The 20477-nt window shown below is 38.3% G+C and overlaps 1 protein-coding gene across 1 annotated transcript; it reads right to left on the bottom strand.

The window, feature by feature from the left end:
* Positions 1-12956: 12956 nt before the first annotated feature.
* On the bottom strand, positions 12957-14494 carry LOC131217667 (uncharacterized). The gene is made up of 4 exons (XM_058212629.1): positions 14279-14494; positions 13879-14213; positions 13489-13704; positions 12957-13329 (listed from the first exon to the last, which is right to left on the bottom strand). Exons 1-4 carry the CDS (start codon positions 14492-14494, stop codon positions 12957-12959), a joined length of 1140 nt encoding a protein of 379 aa, XP_058068612.1.
* Positions 14495-20477: the final 5983 nt, after the last annotated feature.

Below are 20477 nucleotides of genomic sequence, written 5' to 3'. Positions count from 1 at the left end.
GCGTTACCCTTAAAATCAGACAGATTACGGCCACACATCCACTGTTGAAACCTCTTCGCAGGACTTCTGCTAACCGGTGATTTCTCACGCCCCGCGTGTAAAAGAAGATAATGTAGTTTACCAGAAAAAATAAAAAGAAAAGGAAAAAACAGAACACTCACGTGATATGACTGAACAGTCTCATTCAAGTAGTTATTGTGCACGTGGCAAATATTTGCTCTGATTTAAACTGTACTACATGTGCCCACATTGGATGAGAACTGATCTCAGATCAGATTAATCATATAATCTTGTTATTTACACTGGTTAGGTGAATTCAGGTCACTAGCTGCTCCCACATTAACAGTAAACTTTAATTAGAATTTAATGTCATTACTTTTAATTGCATTTTTTTTGTAATTTTCAAACTTTATGGAAATATTGGAATTTTTTATTAGAAATTTTTATCCATGTGCCGCACAACAACAGTAAATAAACAAATATATTCAATTGAAAGGAAAAAGCAAAAAATAAAGAAATAAATTGATAAAATTTTAATAAAAGAGTATTCTTCATGTATGTTAGAAAATTCAATACACAATGGAGGATAGAAGAAAACGGTCAGATCTATCGGGTTCAAGGCTCGACTTGAATAATCGATTTCTCAAGACAGATTTGCTGCCCCTTTTCTGAAAATTCCAGCAAGTGCAAACGAAGGAAATCTGCAAATTGTCTTCAGGATACAATGAACTCTCAATCCGTTTTTCAACACGAAAATTTGCACATTTAAGTGTTGAACATATCTCTAGTTTTTACACTGATATGCCTTAAGACGTTCAGAAAATATTCAGTAAGAGATTAGATCAAGAGTAATTGCACAGAAGATGATATAATATCAATGATTAAGAGTTTCTGCTTCTGGATTATAGTATCTAGGATTTATATCAATTGAAAGGTTAAGGATTTCTTCCTGAAGAGGTGCTAAAGTGCCTCTTTATGAAATCCATACCCATTCACAGCAAATAATTACTTTTTCATGAAAGGACATAACTCTTTGTCTTATGGTAGTTATTTTTGTACTCATTCAGACAGGAGCAGTTATCCGACAGGAAAAACTGTATCCACATAAGCGACACATGGCATAGGTGACACATGTACAATTATGTCACAATTACTCTTAATCAACAAAGGTCATAAAACATCAGGATAAACTCTCGTTCAATTCCAATTGTACCATGGTCAAAAAAGTTTGAACCATGTGTCAAAAAGACTATCTTTTAGCTCCTTGCGACGATGCGAAGTTCAAAGTGCTAAGTGCACCTAATAAAGTGCCAAAAGCGCCCAAGCAGCCCTACAGCCCAAGCCACGCGCGCGCGGACAGTGCTTGAGGAGATTTGAACCCTGGTTGCATAAGCAAAAATCCATTCTCTTACCGACTGGCTATACACACTATTTATGGGAAGTTTAAATAATTAATATATTTATTTACTTTCTAAAAATAGCTTTTATTTTTGAAATTTATTATTATTATTTTTTTATTCTTAAAAACACAACAATGTAGGCTCATCATCCAATGACATATGTTGGAGGAAAAAATATATAACAAGTCCTTGAGTCGGCTTGAGAATCGGAAGAGCAGTGAAGCAATGGCTCGGACTCATCGGACACCGAGTTCGAGTAAGGCTCAAAGTCCATAAGAATGTTAGATGGAGAGACGTAGCTCGGATCGTGAGGTATCTGACCCAGTCGTAGCCTAAGCTTCTTGAGCCATAAAGTGAGACCTCTAAGGGAGGAAGTGCACCTCAAGGCCCAATCAGAAACCTCGCAAAGGAAAGCCCAAACCGACTTAATATGAGTTGGCTCTAGAGCTGTCCAAATTTTAGTCCGACCCAAAGATTAGGTCGGTCAATAAAGTAGATGGAGAATTTGCTGTAAAACATGTCTCGGCGCGATTGTGTTGAAGAGATAAGTGTCGGCCGAGCTATATTGCTCCATATCCGGGACTTACCTAAAAAAAACTCTGGATCTCTATCCGAGATTTTCGGAAGATAAGATTAAGATCTCCAAGAATCTAGAAGTATCAAGGATTACGGATCCCGAGAGATTGATATCTACTCTAATTACGGAAACCTTACGAGGTATGATAGTATTATAAATATAAGGACTTTATGGTAAAAAGTATGCAAAAACTCTCGCCACTAAAGACCTTTCAAAAAAGACCAGGGTATTTATGAAAGTCAAAATCTGGGTCTTTTTTGAAATATGCCTATACCCATGCATAGGCACCTTTCATAAATGTGTAAGATATTATCATTCATTAGCACTTAACACACCTCGTGGTGAGTTTTAATCCAAAAATTTGCCTATACCCATGCATCAAGTTAACCTACGAAGAATAGCGATTCATACATCTACCAAAAGTGAATGTCAAAAGCAGATTGGGTGGTGACCCGAACAACACCCCACTAGGTGGTGTTGGGCTGTGGGGCCCACCATGATATATGTGTTTTATATCCACACTGCCCATCCCTTTTTAGAGCTTATTTTATGATACTAGCCAAAAAAAATGAAGTATATGCAAAGTTCAACTATACCACACCCAAGGAAACCGTGGGAATAATGACACCCGTTGGGTTTCTTTTTTCAAAATAAGAAAGAAAATGAATTTTAATTTATCAGGAATTTTTGAGAAAATGGTTGTGGCTTTGGTGATTTTTGGTAACCATTCATTTGTGAATGATGATACCTCTTAGTAAAGGGAGCATTATTTGGATTTGAAATGGAGGGATGCCATTGTTGAAAAGACACCACCATTATTGAAAAGACACCATGGAAGAAGATGTCTTTTCATGAAAAGGGTCTTTAACATCTCTTGTGATTCTATATAAACCCATCTTTGAGTTAATCCGAATTCACAATTACAACAATCTCCTCTCTATCTTCTTCTTCTTCTCCATTTTCGTTTTTGGAAAGATACAGTTTTCTGGCACTGAACTATAAACAACTTTTCAAGTAATAAATTGCAAACAGCTTTCATGGGGTAAATTGTAACAGCACAGAAGTCAGGGTGCGGTTTTTCAATTTTACAGGCTAAAACCCACATTTCTCCAGTCTTGGAGAAGAGGCTTATTGTATCATGGAGGCGGATTTGTTGTAACCCTCTCGCATATTGGTTTAATCACAAGTATGGTGCGAATATCGCCTTAAAGATAGTGACATCGTAACGCGCCTTAATCTTATCTTTAAGTGATTCATTTTCTATTTTCTGCCTCAATCATAACAATTTTAAGGCGATATAATGGCCTCTTCTATGGGTCATCCTAACTTTGTTCGAATTACATCGTTCGATGATGACAATTGAGGGTCCATCTCTTACTCACATCACACAAGTTGGATCATGTGCTCACTCAAGATCCTCCTTCACCTGACAATGATATGTTGGAACAAATTCAAAAGAGACAAAATTGGGAGCGGAACGACTATCTTTGCAAATGTCATATCTTCAATGCTTTTTCTAATTTATTTTATGTTGTTTATCGTCAAAAGAAGACTGTTAAGGATTTGTGGCAGGCGCTGCTCACCAAATACACATCAGAGGACGAAGGCAACAAAAAATTCCTTGTAAGTCAGTTTTTAGAATTCAAAATATTGTATGAAAAACCTGTCCTTAATTAAGTACATAAGTTACAACTCATCATCCAACATATTATTGCTTATAGCACTAATCGCGACATACCCTTCCAAGTATCTACCATTATTACTAAACTTCCACCTAAATGGAAGGATGCTAGAAAATCTTTGAAACAGAAAAAAGAGAAAATGTTCTTAGAGGACTTCCTAATGTTTCTTTAAATATAAGAAGAATTTAGGCTCCATGACAAAAATGAAGAACAACAGGAGGCCCTAAGTAATGCTAATATAGTCGAGAATAGTGTGAATCAGGAATGGAAGAAACCATCTTTAAAGAAAGATGATCGGCTCAAACCTAATAACCAAGGGTTCAAAAAGAACACATCCAATAAGGGTCCATACTTCTTTTATAAAATTCCTTATCATTTTAAGAAAGACTGCCGAAAATACAAAAAGAAAATGTAATAAAAGAAACGCCAAGTCAATATGACGGAAGACATGAATCTGACAGATGTCGTCTCTAAAGTTAATATGGTAAATGAGGATGTTGAATGGTGGGTAGATTCTGGCGCTACCAGACATGTTTATAGAACTTACAACATGTTCAATTCCTACGAATTAGTGGGGGATAATTAAGAACTATATATGGGGAATGCCTCCACATCCATGGTTGTAGGAAAAGGGAAGGTACGTCTTAATCTAACTTTCGGAAAAGTCATTACTCTGAACGATGTGCTGCATGTACCGGATATTAGGAAGAATCCTATATCAACTAGTCTACTGACTAAGTTTGGATCAGACTCCTATTTAAATTCGATAAATTGATTGTGTTTAAAAATGTAGTATATGTAGGGAAGGGCTATGTATGCAATGGAATGTTCAAATTGAACCTTATAAATGAAAATTCATCTTTCATTTATATGCTTGATTCACATGATGTTTGACATGTTAGATTATGACATATTAGTTATCATAGTATGGATAATATGTCTAATCTTAATCTAATCCCTAAGTATACAAAACCTAATGATAAATGTAGTATTTGTGTACAATCCAAAATAACTAGAAAATTGTTTCTAAATGTGAAAAGAGAATCACAACACCTAGACCTAGTTCATATTGACATATGTGAAATGAGTGGTTTAATAACAAGAGGGGGAAAGAGGTACTTCATAACCTTTATAGATGATTTCTCCCGTTATATCTTAGTATACCTATTGAAGAATAAATATAAGACACTACAAAAATTCAAGATATACAAGGTAAAAATTGAGAGCCAATTAGAATAAAAGATTAAAAGTCTAAGGTCGGACAGGGAAGGAGAATATTCATCTTTAGAATTTTCGGAGTTTTGCAAAACTCATAGTATAATTCACCAAATTACAGCTCTCTATTCACCTCAATAAAATGGGAGAGCAGAACGAAAAAACAGGTCTCTTATAGACATGGTAAACTCTGTGCTCAATAATGCAGGTTTAAGTTTAGAATTTTGGGGAGAAGCCCTATTAATTGTCTGTTATATCTTTAATAGAATACCTCACTCTAAGACTCATAAAACTTCATATGGACTATGGAAGAATATGATTCCTAACATCTCATACTTTACGGGATGGGGTTATAGAGCCTTAGTTAGGCTTACTGATCCTAAAAGGCTCAAGATAGGGTTGAGATCTCTTGAGTGTATTTTCATAAGATATGCACAAAATAGTAAGGCTTACAAACTTCTAGTTATAGAATCTAATCATGCGATCCCGGTAAACACCACAATAGAATTTAGAGATGACGAGTTTTATAAAAACTCATTCTCTTCTATAATTAGAAAAGTGATAAGTTCTCAAGACTCTAATATAAGCAGCAGTTCTCAGATACCTGATCAAGATATCAGCAGTCTTGATAAAGAGGACATAGAACCTAGAAGGACCAAGAGGATCAGAGCAGGTATATCTTTTGGACCCGACTTCTACTTTTTGTTAATAGAATGAGATAAAGATAATATAACAGAGGAAACCATGTTGATATATAACATAGAAAATGATCCGATAACAATAGATGATGCCCTTAGATCTCAAGATGCTTTATTTAGGAAGGAAGCTATAAACGATGAGATGAATTCTATATTGCAAAAAAGAATATGAAAACTTTTTTATTTGCCCCTAAGATAAAAACCAATAAGATTTTCAAAAGAAAACTAAGACCAAATGGAACCACGGAAAAGTTTAAGGCCAAATTAGTGACTAGAGGATTTATACAAAAAGAATGTATTAATTTTTTCGATATATATGTTCCAGTAGCAAGGATATCAACTATCCAAGTTTTAGTTGCTCTAGCATCCATTTATAAGTTAGAAATCCACCAGATGGATGTAAAGACAGCTTTTCTAAATGGTGACCTCGATGAAGAGGTTTATATGGAGCAACCAGAAGATTTTATAGTTTCAGGACAAGAAAATAAAGTGTATAAATTGATCAAGTTGCTATGTAGACTTAAACAAGCACCTAAGCAATGGTATAAAAAATTCGATAAAGTAGTCAGCTTATATGGCTTTAAGATTAATGAATCTAATAAATGTGTATATTCAAAATTCTCTAATAATAAAGGAGTAATTATATGTCTTTATGTAGATGATATGTTAATCTTTGGTACATGTTTAGAAGTTATAAATAACACTAAAAGATTCTTATCATCTAGTTTTGACATGAAGGATATGGGTGAAGCTAATGTGATTTTAGGTATCAAGTTATTAAGAAATAATGATGGTATAACTCTATCTCAATCACATTATGTTGAAAAGATACTTAAAAATTTTGATCACTATGATAAGAACCGAGTTTCTACTCATTTTGATTCTAATACCAAGTTAATTAAAAAGGAAGGTCATAGTATATTTCAATTAGAGTATTCCAAGATGATTGACAGTCTTATGTATGCTATGATTTCTACTCGACCTGATATTGCTTTTGCAGTAGATAAATTGAGTAGGTTTACAAGTAATCCAAGTTTAAATTGTTACAATGTTGTCTCTAGAGTACTCAGATACTTGAGAAAAATAATTAACTATGGTTTTTTGGTGACCCTAGTGTATTTGAAGGGTATAGTGATGCAAGTTGGGTCACTGATTTTAATGAATCCAAGTCTACCAGTGGATGAATTTTTACACTTGGAGGAACTACCATTTCTTAGGAATTCAAGAAGCAAACTTGCATATCTCACTCTACCATAAAATCTGAATCTATAGCTTTGGCGGCTAGTAGTAAATAGGTAAAATGGTTAAGAAACATGTTATTAAAAATACCACTATTGGTAAGGCCTTTACCACCGGTTTCTATCTACTGTGATAGAGAAGCAACACTATCAAAGGCATATAACATGACTTATAATAGAAAATCTAAACATATCAGTCTAACGCATAGTTTTGTGCAGCAACTATTTGGTGATGATGTTATAACAATATAATATGTGCGATCTATTCAGAATCTAGCGGACCCGTTCATCAAGGGACTGGCAAGGGATGTTGTCAGTAGAACATCAAGAGGAATGAAACTTAAGTCAATTTCACAGACACCGGATAAGGAAAACCCAACTAAAGTTAATTGGTTCAATGGGCAAAGTACCTCACAGGAAGTGTCTGAAGCAGCATTATACGTTTTCTATCTATCTTATTCCTGGATGTATATATAGTGTTGGGTACCTGTAATGATAAAAAAGAGGATGAGCTGCTGCTCTTAATGAGTTCTTTCAAAGGTGCTATAGTTACATGGGCATTCATAAAAGCTCACCTATATGAGTAGTAGAAGTGGGGCCACTTCCTGATGTTCGAGAGTTTTGGCTACTCTCATGAACTCATGAATTCAGGACAGAGCACAAGGCCGTTAATGTGCTATAATTTTAGAATACATGACAATTGAAATATATGTGTGTGTAACATGTCCGATTGTGTTATATAGAATACTTAGTTCAAGACCATAGTCATTAAGGATTCTGATTCAACTTTGATTTGTTTACACTAAGTGAATGTTCAAGTCTATAAGACATATTTTCTTATGCACGTATTTTCCTTACATATCCTGATCTTTGTATTTTGAAAAATAGTGGGGGATTGCTGGATTTTTTTTTTCAAAATAAGAAAGAAAATGAATTTTAATTTATAAAGAATTTTTGAGAAAAGGGTTGTGGCTTTGGTGATCGTTGGTGACCATTCATTTGTGAATGATGATGCCTCTTGGTAAAGGGAGTATCATTTGAATTTGAAATGGAGGGATGCCATTGTTAAAAAGACACCACCGTTGTTGAAAAATACCATAGAAGAAAATATCTTTTCATGAAAATGGTCTTTAACATCTCTCGTGATTCTATATAAACACATCTTTGGGTCAATCAGAATTCACAATTCCAACAATCTCTTCTCCATCTTCTTCTTCTTCTCCATTTTCGTTTTTGGAAAGATACAGTTTTCATGCCCTAAATTGTAAACAGTTTTTCAAGAAGTAAATTGTAAACAGTTTTCAGGGGGTAAATTGTAACAGCACAGAAGTCAGGGGTGTATACTGTAAAAGTATGTTCGGGGTGCGATTTTTTGGTTTTGCAGGCCGAAACCCACATTTCTCCGGTCTTGGAGAAGAAGCTTATTGTATCTTAGAGACGGATTTGCTGTAACCCTCATGCAAATTGGTTTAATCACCAGTAGGGTGCGAATATCGCCTTAAAGACAGCAACATCGTAATGCACCTTAAGCCTATCTTTAAGTAATTCATTTTCCATTTTCCGCCTCAACCATAACAACACCCACCATTGAAACTTTCGTAAGACCTATTGTAATGTTTGTTTGATGATAAGGTCACACTGATTTAAATGAAGGGAAAACACAAATATGTGCTTGATCTGAAACTTTTGTGCCCCAAAGAAATTTTTTATAATGAGACTTCAATTACCATTGTTTCTTGTCTTGTGAGTTCATTGTTGGGCTCATCTCCTAAAATGATATTGAAAAATGAAAGGAGAGTATGGATAAAATGTATTCATTATAGTTGTCACATAGCATGACTGGTGTCACTACCCAATCTGGTTCCCAAAATTTACCATACCATTTATTGCAATAATTAACCCGTGGCCCACCATCATAACTATGTGACATCCCATCCAGCTTACGTTAAGTACATTAGCTTTAACATTAGTCAGATTCAAGACTCAAGTGGACCACACGAAATGGTAAAGATTGGACACCTATAGTTGAAACCTTGTCTTTATTCTTCGTGTCTGGGATTAAACATGGATACAACGATATACAGTTAACCAAAAAAATGAGAGAGAGAAAAAAACCTCACGAAGTATGGTTGTTCATGCTCATTCAAATAACTATTATACACGTGCCAAACATTTATTCTGATCTAAACCGTACAACGTACAACCGATGCTACTTTGGATGAGAACTTATCCAAGATCTGATTAATCATATGACGTTGTTATTGACAATAAATGGGTGAACTCAGGCCACTTTCGGCTCCCACATTAATGTTCTATATTTCATCAGAAGCTAAATTCATTCATTTAATCCAGTGCAGATTTTCTGTGAAAGCCTTCTGTAAAAAGTTACCGTGCTTAAAACATAAGTATGGCCTACTGATAAATTTATCAGTCCATTCATTTTGTGAGCTTATTTTAGGACTTGAGACAAAAAATAGGAGCATCCAAGACTCAAGTGAGCCACATTAAAGGAAAAAAGTGGGCAGGTAAATTCCTAACCGTTGAAGCCTTCTTTGGCTTCGACAGTGATGTATACATGTACATGTCATGCCATGTATATCATTTCTAATTTCAACTTGAACTGAAAACACAAATAGTAGCATAACTAAGACTTATATTTTGGCCCCACAAAGAGCTCATTTTTTATCACATGTTCTAAAATAATCTCAGAAAACTGATGAATGGGATGCATTTCTTGAAAACATCAACCTGACCGCCACCTAGGTTTAGAAATTTAGCAGCAAATCCGCATTTTGTTAAACTACGCATATTATCAGAAATCTTTCACATTCTAATTAACAAAAATAAAAATGAATAAATATCTAAATCTAAATAAGGCAACACCAAAAGAAATTTATTTCTTATCTCTTAACAAAGTGAAAATAAAACAAAAATCTTTAAATACTAAGGAATCACATAAAAACATTGATATACTTTTGGTGAACAAGGTTCCGAAAACATTGGTGCCTCAAAGGCATCGTATTCCAAATGTTGCAATAAGGAATGCTATTTGCAGCAACACATACTTGCATGCACCGAACACAACAATGTAGGCTAATGTGTAAGATATTACAATTCATTAGCATGCCTCATGGTGAGTTTTACTCCAAAAATCTGCTTAACCCATGTATCAAGTGAACCTATGAAGAACTGGTGTTAGAAAGCATCACTCAAATGTCTATATTCAAGTTACCGATGTGGCTTATGTGGGTCAACTATATTTCCCATAGGACACATCATGGAAGGATAGACCCTCTCTTGCTGTGTACAATACAACAACTTTAGTCATCAAAGTACTGAAATAAATAAATAAATAACCGGACTCTCATAGTTTAAAAGTGCAAAAACTCAACTTGAAGAATTAGCCGGGTCGAGTTGACTCAACGACCAGATTCGACTTGACTCGTTATTTAATAATTAAACTAAGAATCTAAATAATGTAAATTCTTAAGTTTTTTTTTTTCCTACAAATAAAATAATATAAATTAGCTTGATGATTTCAAATATTAGTGGGGGACAATTTATATAATATTTTCCATTCTAGGGACAAGGAGTGCTAAATATGCAGCCCGTAGTTTAAAGTTCTATGCGGTTCCCCTGATGGTAAACATATCACGTAATCAATGCCGTTGATAAATCTCAATGAATGGACAATTTTGACCATCCAGTCTTTGTGAATTTTATTAATTGAATGTCGACAACTACTGTAACCACTCCTGCAGGCCACAAATCGGATGCCTATGAGAGTTAGATGCACTCAATTTTTGGGATATATCTTATTCATGTGGCGAACCACTAGAGCAATGGTTCGATTACCAGACCTGTTTAACACATGTACCATAAGGGAACTGCATAGAATTTCTACTAGTGACTTGATATTAATTAGCATTTCAATTTGTTAATGGAATGGTACAATTTTGCACTATGGTTAACAGGATTTCATTGGTAAGTTCGGTACCCTAGATTCAAACAGTCACGTCCATACATGGTGAACATACATTGGACAATGGGGTTACTTGACGAACTCGACTAGCACGAGTGCACGTTGGGTTGAACGACATAGAGTGCGCAAACACTCCGCGTGGCCAGACCACTGCCGACAACTCTAATACGACTCGGGTTCGTCTAATCACGTCCTACGTGGCGAAAGCAACCTCAGCCACGATCTCAAGGCCGATTACCGATTTCCTGGACTATTCATAGTCCCACACACATTCCACTACAACAGATATTCATATCTATAATTTAGAATAGTAATGGAACAACAACTTAAATCATGTAGTACGTAAGCATTTGAAGAATATCAACTTAACATGGATTTAAGCATAAGCAAGACTTGAAATTAAACAACAAGGAATATGACTTGCATGTGGTAAATCCTACACATCAATAGGAGTGTTGAGAATCGCTTCTCAACGCCCACAAATAGTATAATATATTACACTTTAGTTCATTCAGGCATTTCTACAAACACTTAGAATACATAGTTCAACATACATGACGTATGTTGAAATACACACATTTGGACAATTCCTTTTTACTAAGGAGTTGCCACACATACAATTAGCATAAGTACATGACAATTAATCATGGCAAATATATGTTCATATTTTATACGCATACGGTACTTCCTACATATACGTAGAATACACAAATCTCAAAATAACACATGTATATCAGGAACGCAAAATAAACATAGTATTTGGCATGTGAAATCTCATCCATAACAAGAATAAACCATTCACTGGCATTGAAAGCCTTGAAAACCATAACCTATACGATTAAAGTCCACACTTTAGACCAGAAATAGAACACCGAACTGATTCAGACGATATGTCTTCGTCAACGGCGACAGGATAACCTAAGGCAAGAATAGAAATGAGCTACAACACACATAGACTATTCTAAGCTCTAACACAGATTAGGGTTAGGTTAACTTACCCCAAGATGAACTCAGAATCGCCGGAATAACGATTCAAAAGTGAAGGTTTAAGGATGAAGAAGAACAGGAAAGAATCTAAGATGATTCACCAACTTCTCTCTCACTTTCTCTCTCTTTTCCTCTCTCTCTCTCTCTTAGCTAGGGTTAGGAAATTCGTATGGAAAAGAGAGTTAGGGTTTTAAGGTCTATATATAGGCTTAACATTGATGAAAATAACCCCAGGGCCAAGGTATACTTAGGGTATAACCAAAACAGGCCTCTCTCGATCCAACGGAGCACTTCCAGTGGGCCTATTACCACGAAAGGTTGGACTTAAGCTCACTGACCATGGATCTAGGTCAAGCTGAGTTTTTGTACCGATCGGATCTTCAGATCAGCCGTGGCGGACCACACTCAATTCAACGGTCACCGAAACTCGATCAGGTCCACAAGCATAAGGACATGCCTGGGCCATCTTTCCTGATCAGAAGGTGAAATTTGGTCAGAATCCAATGGTCAGATTGCTTAAAATCATCGCGCAAGCAATACGACTCAGATTTCATAAAATCTTATTTAATTTCCAACCGTTCTCACACTCTTCACTTCGGACTCAATCAAATCGACCCAGAACATCATCTGGACTTGATTTTTGAGGTGATGGCTAAGTCCAACATGGTGATCGCAACTGCCTAAGATCATCGCTATCGGACTTTCGACGCGCGGTCCAGGTCCGATCCAGAACTTTTAAAAATTTCCAAGAGCAATCGGATTTAGCGATGAATCCCAAATCTCAGAGTAACATATCGCTAACCATTATACAGATTTTGAGTCATACAGATCCAATTTAAAGTGATTGATGTAAATTTCGCAAGCAATCGAGTTTAGCGCTAATTACCCAATAAGCTACTAAGGAAAGATAGAGATAGTACTCGGGTCTTGGCACAAAATTTTCAGGGTCATTACAAGAGGCTCACCTTCTTAAGGCTTGGATAGGAGGGGGGCGAGCCCAGGTACTGTTTTAGCTGTTGGAAGGCTTGCTCGCACTCTGACATCCACTCTGCCTTCTTACGACCCTTCAATTGTTGAAAGAAGGGGAGACATTTGTCTGTTGCTCTGGATATGAAACGTCCGAGTGCGGTGACTCTTCCTGTGAGGCATTGTATTTCCTTGATGGTCCGAGGTGAACTCATGTCAAAGAGCACCTTGATCTTGTCTCGATGCCCTGCTGACTGACTTGGAACCCAAGGAACTTTCCCGACTCAACCCCGAAAACGTACTTTGCGGGGTTCAACTTCATTTGGTACTCTCGGAGGACACCGAATGTCTCCCCAAGATCTGTCAAGTGATCGGATGCCTTAATACTTTTCACTAGCATGTCATCGACGTATACTTCCATGGTGTGTCCAATCTGTCTAGCGAACATTTGATTTACCAACCTCTGATACGTCGCCCTAGTGTTCTTCAGGCCAAATGGCATGACCCGGTAACAGTAGAGTCCCTTGTCTGTGACGAAGGTAGTCTTTTGCATGTCTAGGGGGTGCATCGCAATTTGGTTGTACCTGAAATAGGCGTCTAGGAAGGAGAGCAACTCATGACCGGCTGTACTGTCCACCAGTTGATCAATCCGAAGCAATGGGGAGCTATCCTTGGGACATGCCTTGTTCAGGTCTGAGTAGTCTACACAGACCCGCTACTTCCTATTGAATTTTCTAACAAACATTACATTTGCAATCCAGTCGAGGTAATACACTTCCTCTATGAAACCAACATCGAGTAGGATGGAGACCTCCTCGGCAATGGCTTCATAGCGCTCGGTGTCGAATGGTCTTCTCTTTTGCTTTACCGGTTTGTGATCTGGCTCCACATTCAGCCTATGGACCAAAACCTCAGGGGAGATCCCTGACATATCTGCATGCGACCACGCGAAGACGTCCCTGTGTTGTCTTAAAAAAGTCAGCATTTCAGTCCGTTGCCTGGGACTTAGTGACGTTCCGAGCTGAATGATTTTACTTGGATCTGCTTCGTAAAGGGGCACCTTCTCCAGGTCTTCTACAGACGAGTCCCCGGTGGGTCCTCGGGGATCCAAGACATTAACTGCAAGCGCTTACTTAACGGATCCTTTTCTGACTGCTATAACGTAACATCTCTGAGCCTCATGTTGGTTGCCTAGGAGGTAACTTATTCCTCCCTCAGCTGGGAATTTCATCATCAAATGATACGTTGAGACGACCACTCTCATTGCATTGAGGGAGGGTCTGCCCAGGATGACGTTGTACACCGATGGTACGTTGATAACAAGAAAGTTCATCATAAGGGTAACTTGGTGTTGCCCTTCTCCTACAGTTACCGGGAGAGAAATGGCTCCTTCGGAGATCACTTTCTCTCCGGCAAAGCCGTGCAGGGGGGTCTTCACAGGTCGGAGGCATGATCGGGAAACCCCATTCTTTTGAAAGCTTCAGAGTAGATCACATGAGCCTAATTTTGGGTGTTGACCAGGATGTGATATACCTTGTGATTTGCTATAGTCATCGTGACCACCAGGGCATCATCTTCCGTAAAGGTTAAGCTGAACGGATTGATCCGGAGCTCCTTGCCAGGCCGCTCGGTCAAGTGGACGTAGTGTTCAGGATCGAACTTTCGAGAGTAGGTTTTCCGGGCTCTGTTTGAATCCCCTCCACTGGTTGAGCCCCCGAAAATGGTGCGGATTTCAACGGGTTCTTCCATGGGGTTATTCGGTCGTTCTTGGTCCCGTTCTTCCTTCCGAGCGGATCTCTCTTTTTTAGTATATCGACGCAGATGTCCTTTGCGGATAAGGGACTTGATTTCATCCTTGGGATCCACACAATCGTCTGTATTGTGGCCGTGGTCCCGGTGAAAGCGACAAAACTTCCTCTTGTCTCGATGCTCTGGGTCAGCCTTTATGCAGACAGGCCAATTTAGAAGTTTCTCTCTTCGAATATCTAACAGGATTTGCTCGTCAGATGTATTGAGGGGGGTGTAGGAATGAAATTTCCCTTCCGGCCTCCGGCTTGGTCTGCGATCGCAAGGGGCGAGGTCATCTGCCCCTTTGCCGGTCGGCTGAGATTCTTAAATTCCTAGGCCTCTTCCCTTTGTCAGCTACGTCAGTTACTTGCACACTCTTGCGGGCATTAGTAAACTCCTCAGCATTAGTGTATTTTTGAGCTCTTGCCACGAAGTCTGCTAACGTCTTCGGTGGGTTCTTCCCAATAAAGAAAGTGAACCTTCCTTCTCTCAGACACTGAACACCACCGTGAGCGCCATTTTGTTATCGTAGTCTTCTACTTGCAACGCTTTCTCATTGAAGCGAGCAATGTAGTCCTTCAAAGACTCTTTTGGCCCTTGCTTGATGGTGAGTAGATGAGTGTTGGGTTTTCGACTTCTCTTACTACTAATGAATTGGGTAAGGAATAGTCGACTTAACTCTGCGAAGGAAATGATGGAATTGAGTTTGAGCTAACGGTACCAACTTCAAGCTGATCCTGTAAGGGCGATAGAAAATCCCCTACACATCATCGCATCCATTGCTGTCTAGATCTGCATCCCCGAACGGTAGGCTTCTAGATGCTTAGATAGGTCACCGGACCCAGAATATTGGATGATAGGAGGTATCCAAAACCTTTGCGGCATCACTTCATCCATGATGGTGGAGCTGAAGGGAGGTTCAGTCTCTTCCATCATCGCCTGAACCGTGGCGGGAACTGTCGACAATTGCTGTTTCCTTTTCAGGGTTAAGAACTTATCGTTGAGTTCCACAAACCGCGCTTTCTAGGGATCTTATTCTTAGCGACAATCTCTAGGGCATCTTCTATTTCTAGAGTCCTCCTTTCCTTCCTCCGCTCTAGCTGATGGCGAAGGTCCATAGGTGCTAGGGTTGAGGGGATCGAGTTGTTAGTGGGAGCCCGAGTGGTGGTATTTCGTGCCAAGACTCTAACTTGTACCGGAGGAGGATTCTGACCCGAAAGCGGCGCCCGAGAGTGTTAGGGTGCCTCGGGCCTCATACTCCTCGGCATAGAGTGAGCCTCTACGAACAGTCCGACCGGCTCGGGAATGGGATCCTTACGAATTGGGTGTGGCTGTGGTTCCTGTCGCTGCTTCATTCGGTTTACTTCATCGCGTAGGGCCTGAATCTCGTTTTGCATGGCTCGATACTTACTTGCCCGGTTGCGAGAACGCTGGGAAGGCCTCGGTGTTGACTCGGCATGAAGTAGTGACGAAGATCGAGTTTGCTCGTTTGGCTTTGGTTACACAGCTACTGCTTTCTTCTTTCCTCTCGCCATTATATTTGAAAATATGAACCTGACCTTTCATATCAGATTCCCACAGACGGCGCCAAAAAAATGTTGAGGTCAAAATCTGGTCGGCACTCTTCTCAATCTCTCAAACCGTAGACCACTTCAACGTCTTGATCTTGCACAATGAGAATAGGCAAAGGTGACCCTGGCTAAGCCGGGGGACCCTCCGATGCCTAAGTCAGGTCAAGGGAATCTGGGTCTAAGCGGGGAGTAATGGAGGATGTCAGATCTTGCATCCCTGTAGTGGTGGGGTCTCAATGTATTTATACCTGACTGTTGGACAGTCCGGGCCCGCTATTGTCAGCACAATTTACTCAATCAGCGGGATACTGAGATCGTGGGGATATCAAACGCAATCCGTGGATCGTGTAGCACATCGTGCGGATAATGCGTATCTGGGAGTCAAGTATTCGACCACGTTTGCTTATGGTAGTTTCTGAATTTAGCAGACAGAGTACTTGCCTCAACATATTGTCTCGGCTTGACTCGTCTTGACAAGACGTCACTCAGTCTTGGTCATTTAGCTTGCTGAAGAAAACTTTCTTGGTCTGAGTCAAATTCCGAACTGAGCTAGTGGACCCAGCCTCTTACTTGTCAAGTGCTTTGGAATTTTTCTATGGAAACCTTCTACTTGAAGTCCGAGGCAAGATGTCGGATTTATCTTATCGGGTCGAACTTCTTACAATCGATGTCAGTGATCAGATCGTTCGTCTTCTGTCAGATGTTAGGAAAACAACTTATCACTTTCGATCGAAGTGTGGTAGTCACTCCAATCTGCAGTCTCAAAGTAAGAGCACCTTTATGGTATACGACCTCTTCAGGGACGCTCACACTGGGTCGAACGAGCATCGCCTATATTGTTCACGCACTTGGTTGAATTAGTTTGGTGCTTACTCTTAGATTTATTAGAGGCTCGGATCTTCCCATAACATAAACCGTACAACGTACAACCAATGCTACTTTGGATGAGAACTTATCCAAGATCTGATTAATCATATGACATTGTTATTGACAATAAATGGGTGAACTCAGGCCACTGTCGCCTCCCACATTAATGTTCTATATTTAATCAGAAGCTAAATTCATTCATTTAATCCAATGCAGATTTTCTGTGAAAGCCTTCTGTAAAAATACTGTCCTTAAAACATAAGTATGGCCTACTGATAAATTTATCAGTCCATTCGTTTTGTGAGCTCATTTTAGGACTTGAGATAAAAAATAGGAGCATCCAAGACTGAAGTGACCCGCATTAAAGGAAAAAAGTGGGCAGGTAAATTCCTAACGGTTGAAGCCTTCTTTGGCTTCGACAGTGATGTATACATGTACATGTCATGCCATGTATACCATTTCTAATGTCAACTTGAACTGAAAACACAAATAGTAGCATGACTAAGACTTATATTTTGGCCCCACGAGCAGCTCATTTTTTATCACATGTTCTAAAATAATCTCAGAAAACTGATGAATGGGATGCATTTCTCGAAAACATCAGCCTGACCACCGCCTAGGTTTAGAAATTTAGCAGCAAATCCGCATTTTGTTAAACTACACATATTATCATAAAATTTTCCCATTCTAATTAAGAAAAATAAAAATGAATAAATATCTAAATCTAAATAAGGCAACACCAAAAGAAATTTATTTCTTATCTCTTAACAAAGTGAAAATAAAACAAAAATCTTTAAATACTAAGGAATCACATAAAAACAATGATTTACTTTTGGTGAACAAGGTTCCGAGAACATTGGTGCCTCGAAGGCATCGCATTCCAAATGTTGCAATGAGGAATGCTATTTGCAGCAACACATACTTGCATGCACCGAACACAACAATGTAGGCTAATGTGTAAGATATTACCATTCATTAGCATGCCTCATGGTGAGTTTTACTCCAAAAATCTGCTTAACCCATGTATCAAGTGAACCTATGAAGAACTGGTGTTAGAAAGCAACACTCAAATGTCTATATTCAAGTTACCGATGTGGCTTATGTGGGTCAACTATATTTCCCATAGGACACATCATGGAAGGATAGACCCTCTCTTGCTGTGTACAATACAACAACTTTAGTCATCAAAGTGCTGAAATAAATAAATAAATAAATAACCGGACTGTCATAGTTTAAAAGTGCAAAAACTCAACTTGAAGAATTAGCCGGGTCGAGTTGACTCAACGACCAGATTCGACTGGACTCGTTATTTAATAATTAAACTAAGAATCTAAATAATGTAAATTTTTAAGTGTTTTTTTTTCCTACAAATAAAATAATATAAATTAGCTTGATGATTTCAAATATTAGTGGGAGACAATTTATATAATATTTTCCATTCTAGGGACAAGGAGTGCTAGATATGCAGCCCATAGTTTAAAGTTCTATGCGGTTCCCCTCATGGTAAACATATCATGTAATCAATACCGTTGATAAATCTCAATGAATGGACAATTTTGACCATCCACTCTTTGTGAATTTTACTAATTGAATGTCGACAACTACTCTAACCACTCCTGCAGGCCACAAATCGGATGCCTATGAGAGTTAGATGCACTCAACTTTTGGGATATAGCTTATTAATGTGGCGGCCCACTAGAGAGATTACCAGACCTGTTTAACACATGTACCATAAGGGAACTGCATAGAATTTCTACTAGTGACTAGATATTAATTAGCATTTCACTTTGTTAATGGAATGGTACAATTTTGCACTATTTCAATTCCTAAATTGGAAATGCATGTATACAAATAAATCGAGATTGCATAGATATCAAATTTTTTTAACACGCTCACACCATATACACCTACACACTCACACCATAGTGGGTTTTCACCACAATAAATACTCGAACCCATAACCTCGTGTTACCAGACCTATTTGCCACATACCATAAGGGAATTGCATAGAACTTGTACTAATGACTTGCTATTAGCATTTCACTTTGTTGAATGGAATGGTACAATTTGTACTATTTCAAATTCCTGAATATGAAATGCATGTATACAAATAAATCGAGATTGCATAGATATCAATTTTTTTAAATTTTTTTGTTTATATACGCTCACACCTTACACACCCATGCACTCACACCATAGTGGGTTTTCACCAATGGGTACTCAAAACCATAACCTCTGTTGAAACTCTTGTGAGGAAATATGATAATGTGAACACATAAGACATTGCTTACTCAATCGTTCATCTGATATGCACTAAATTTCTAGTGATTTACAAAATCAACGTTGTCAAAGACAGGAAGCATAGATTAAGTGGGCTGTAAGCAACATTTCATGATCCTAGCCACCAATATTGGGCTTTTTTCCAGTTTAATGTGGGTATTTGTTGAATTTCTCTTCTGAGCACCTCCCGAAACTCAGGATTGCCAGCCTACGTTGCCCACTTGTGGCCCACATGCTAAGACGGTGCAATAATCGGACCGTCCATGTTTTGAGAACTATGCTTTATGGGCTACCATAAGAAATTACCCCCAATCAGTGGATTCTAAACATTAGATGAATTTATAACATTGAAAATAAATTTTTCAATGGCTTACATTCAGCTCCAAAAAATCAAAGATCAGGATCATTGCTGAAGTGTGGTTATAGAATCATAATTCAGTAATGGCAGAACAGAGAACACGGACGGTTCAAATTATCATCTCAACACGGGGGGCCAATGAAGCAAAACACGCCGGAAATCCTGAGTCGCCTCGTAGACAATCCATCTAGCCATGAATTGAAAGTGGAGAAGGGCTGGGATCATCCAAGGTGGGAGATCTTAGGAGTGTTGTCCATGGACTCTGGGCACACGACATGGCTAGTTATCAACGATCTCGATGGTCGACCACTGGCCCCACTTACAAAGAGAGGGATATTGCGTGTAACTTTAATGCAGGGATGAACGGGATGAGTTCACAGCCCTTTTACATAGGGATACCAAGCAGTTGGAGAAAAATAGAAGCAAACTATAACTAGAACTTCCTAAAATTTGTAACTTACTAGTAATAAGTATCCTATGTGGCTTAACCACGTTATTATCCTAGCACTTTTCATGTTGGATATAATCAAACTAAAACTTATTATTTATAGTAAAAACGAAACTAAATATGAAATTCTGCCATTGATATAATGGAATCTCGCAAATTCGGCGCAATAACCCGGCATAGCCGGGTTGGTTGGCTAAAGTAGCTTGTCCAACCCTAAAATCATATATGATACGTTGAGTAACTCATTCTGATTTATGAGATATGCATGTTTTAAGGTTTTGACAGTCTTGATGACTTTTACCTCTGATCTAACCTTCTTTGGTCCATCTTAGATATGAAAGTGTCCGCGACCTGTTCTACATCAAACTTCCTTATACCGTATAACAAAAATCTATGTGATCCCACATGATGCCTATGTGA

The sequence above is a fragment of the Magnolia sinica genome, chromosome 10, assembly GCF_029962835.1.
Source record: "Magnolia sinica isolate HGM2019 chromosome 10, MsV1, whole genome shotgun sequence".
Classification (NCBI taxonomy): domain Eukaryota; kingdom Viridiplantae; phylum Streptophyta; class Magnoliopsida; order Magnoliales; family Magnoliaceae; genus Magnolia; species Magnolia sinica.
This window is presented reverse-complemented; position numbering and strand designations above follow the sequence as displayed.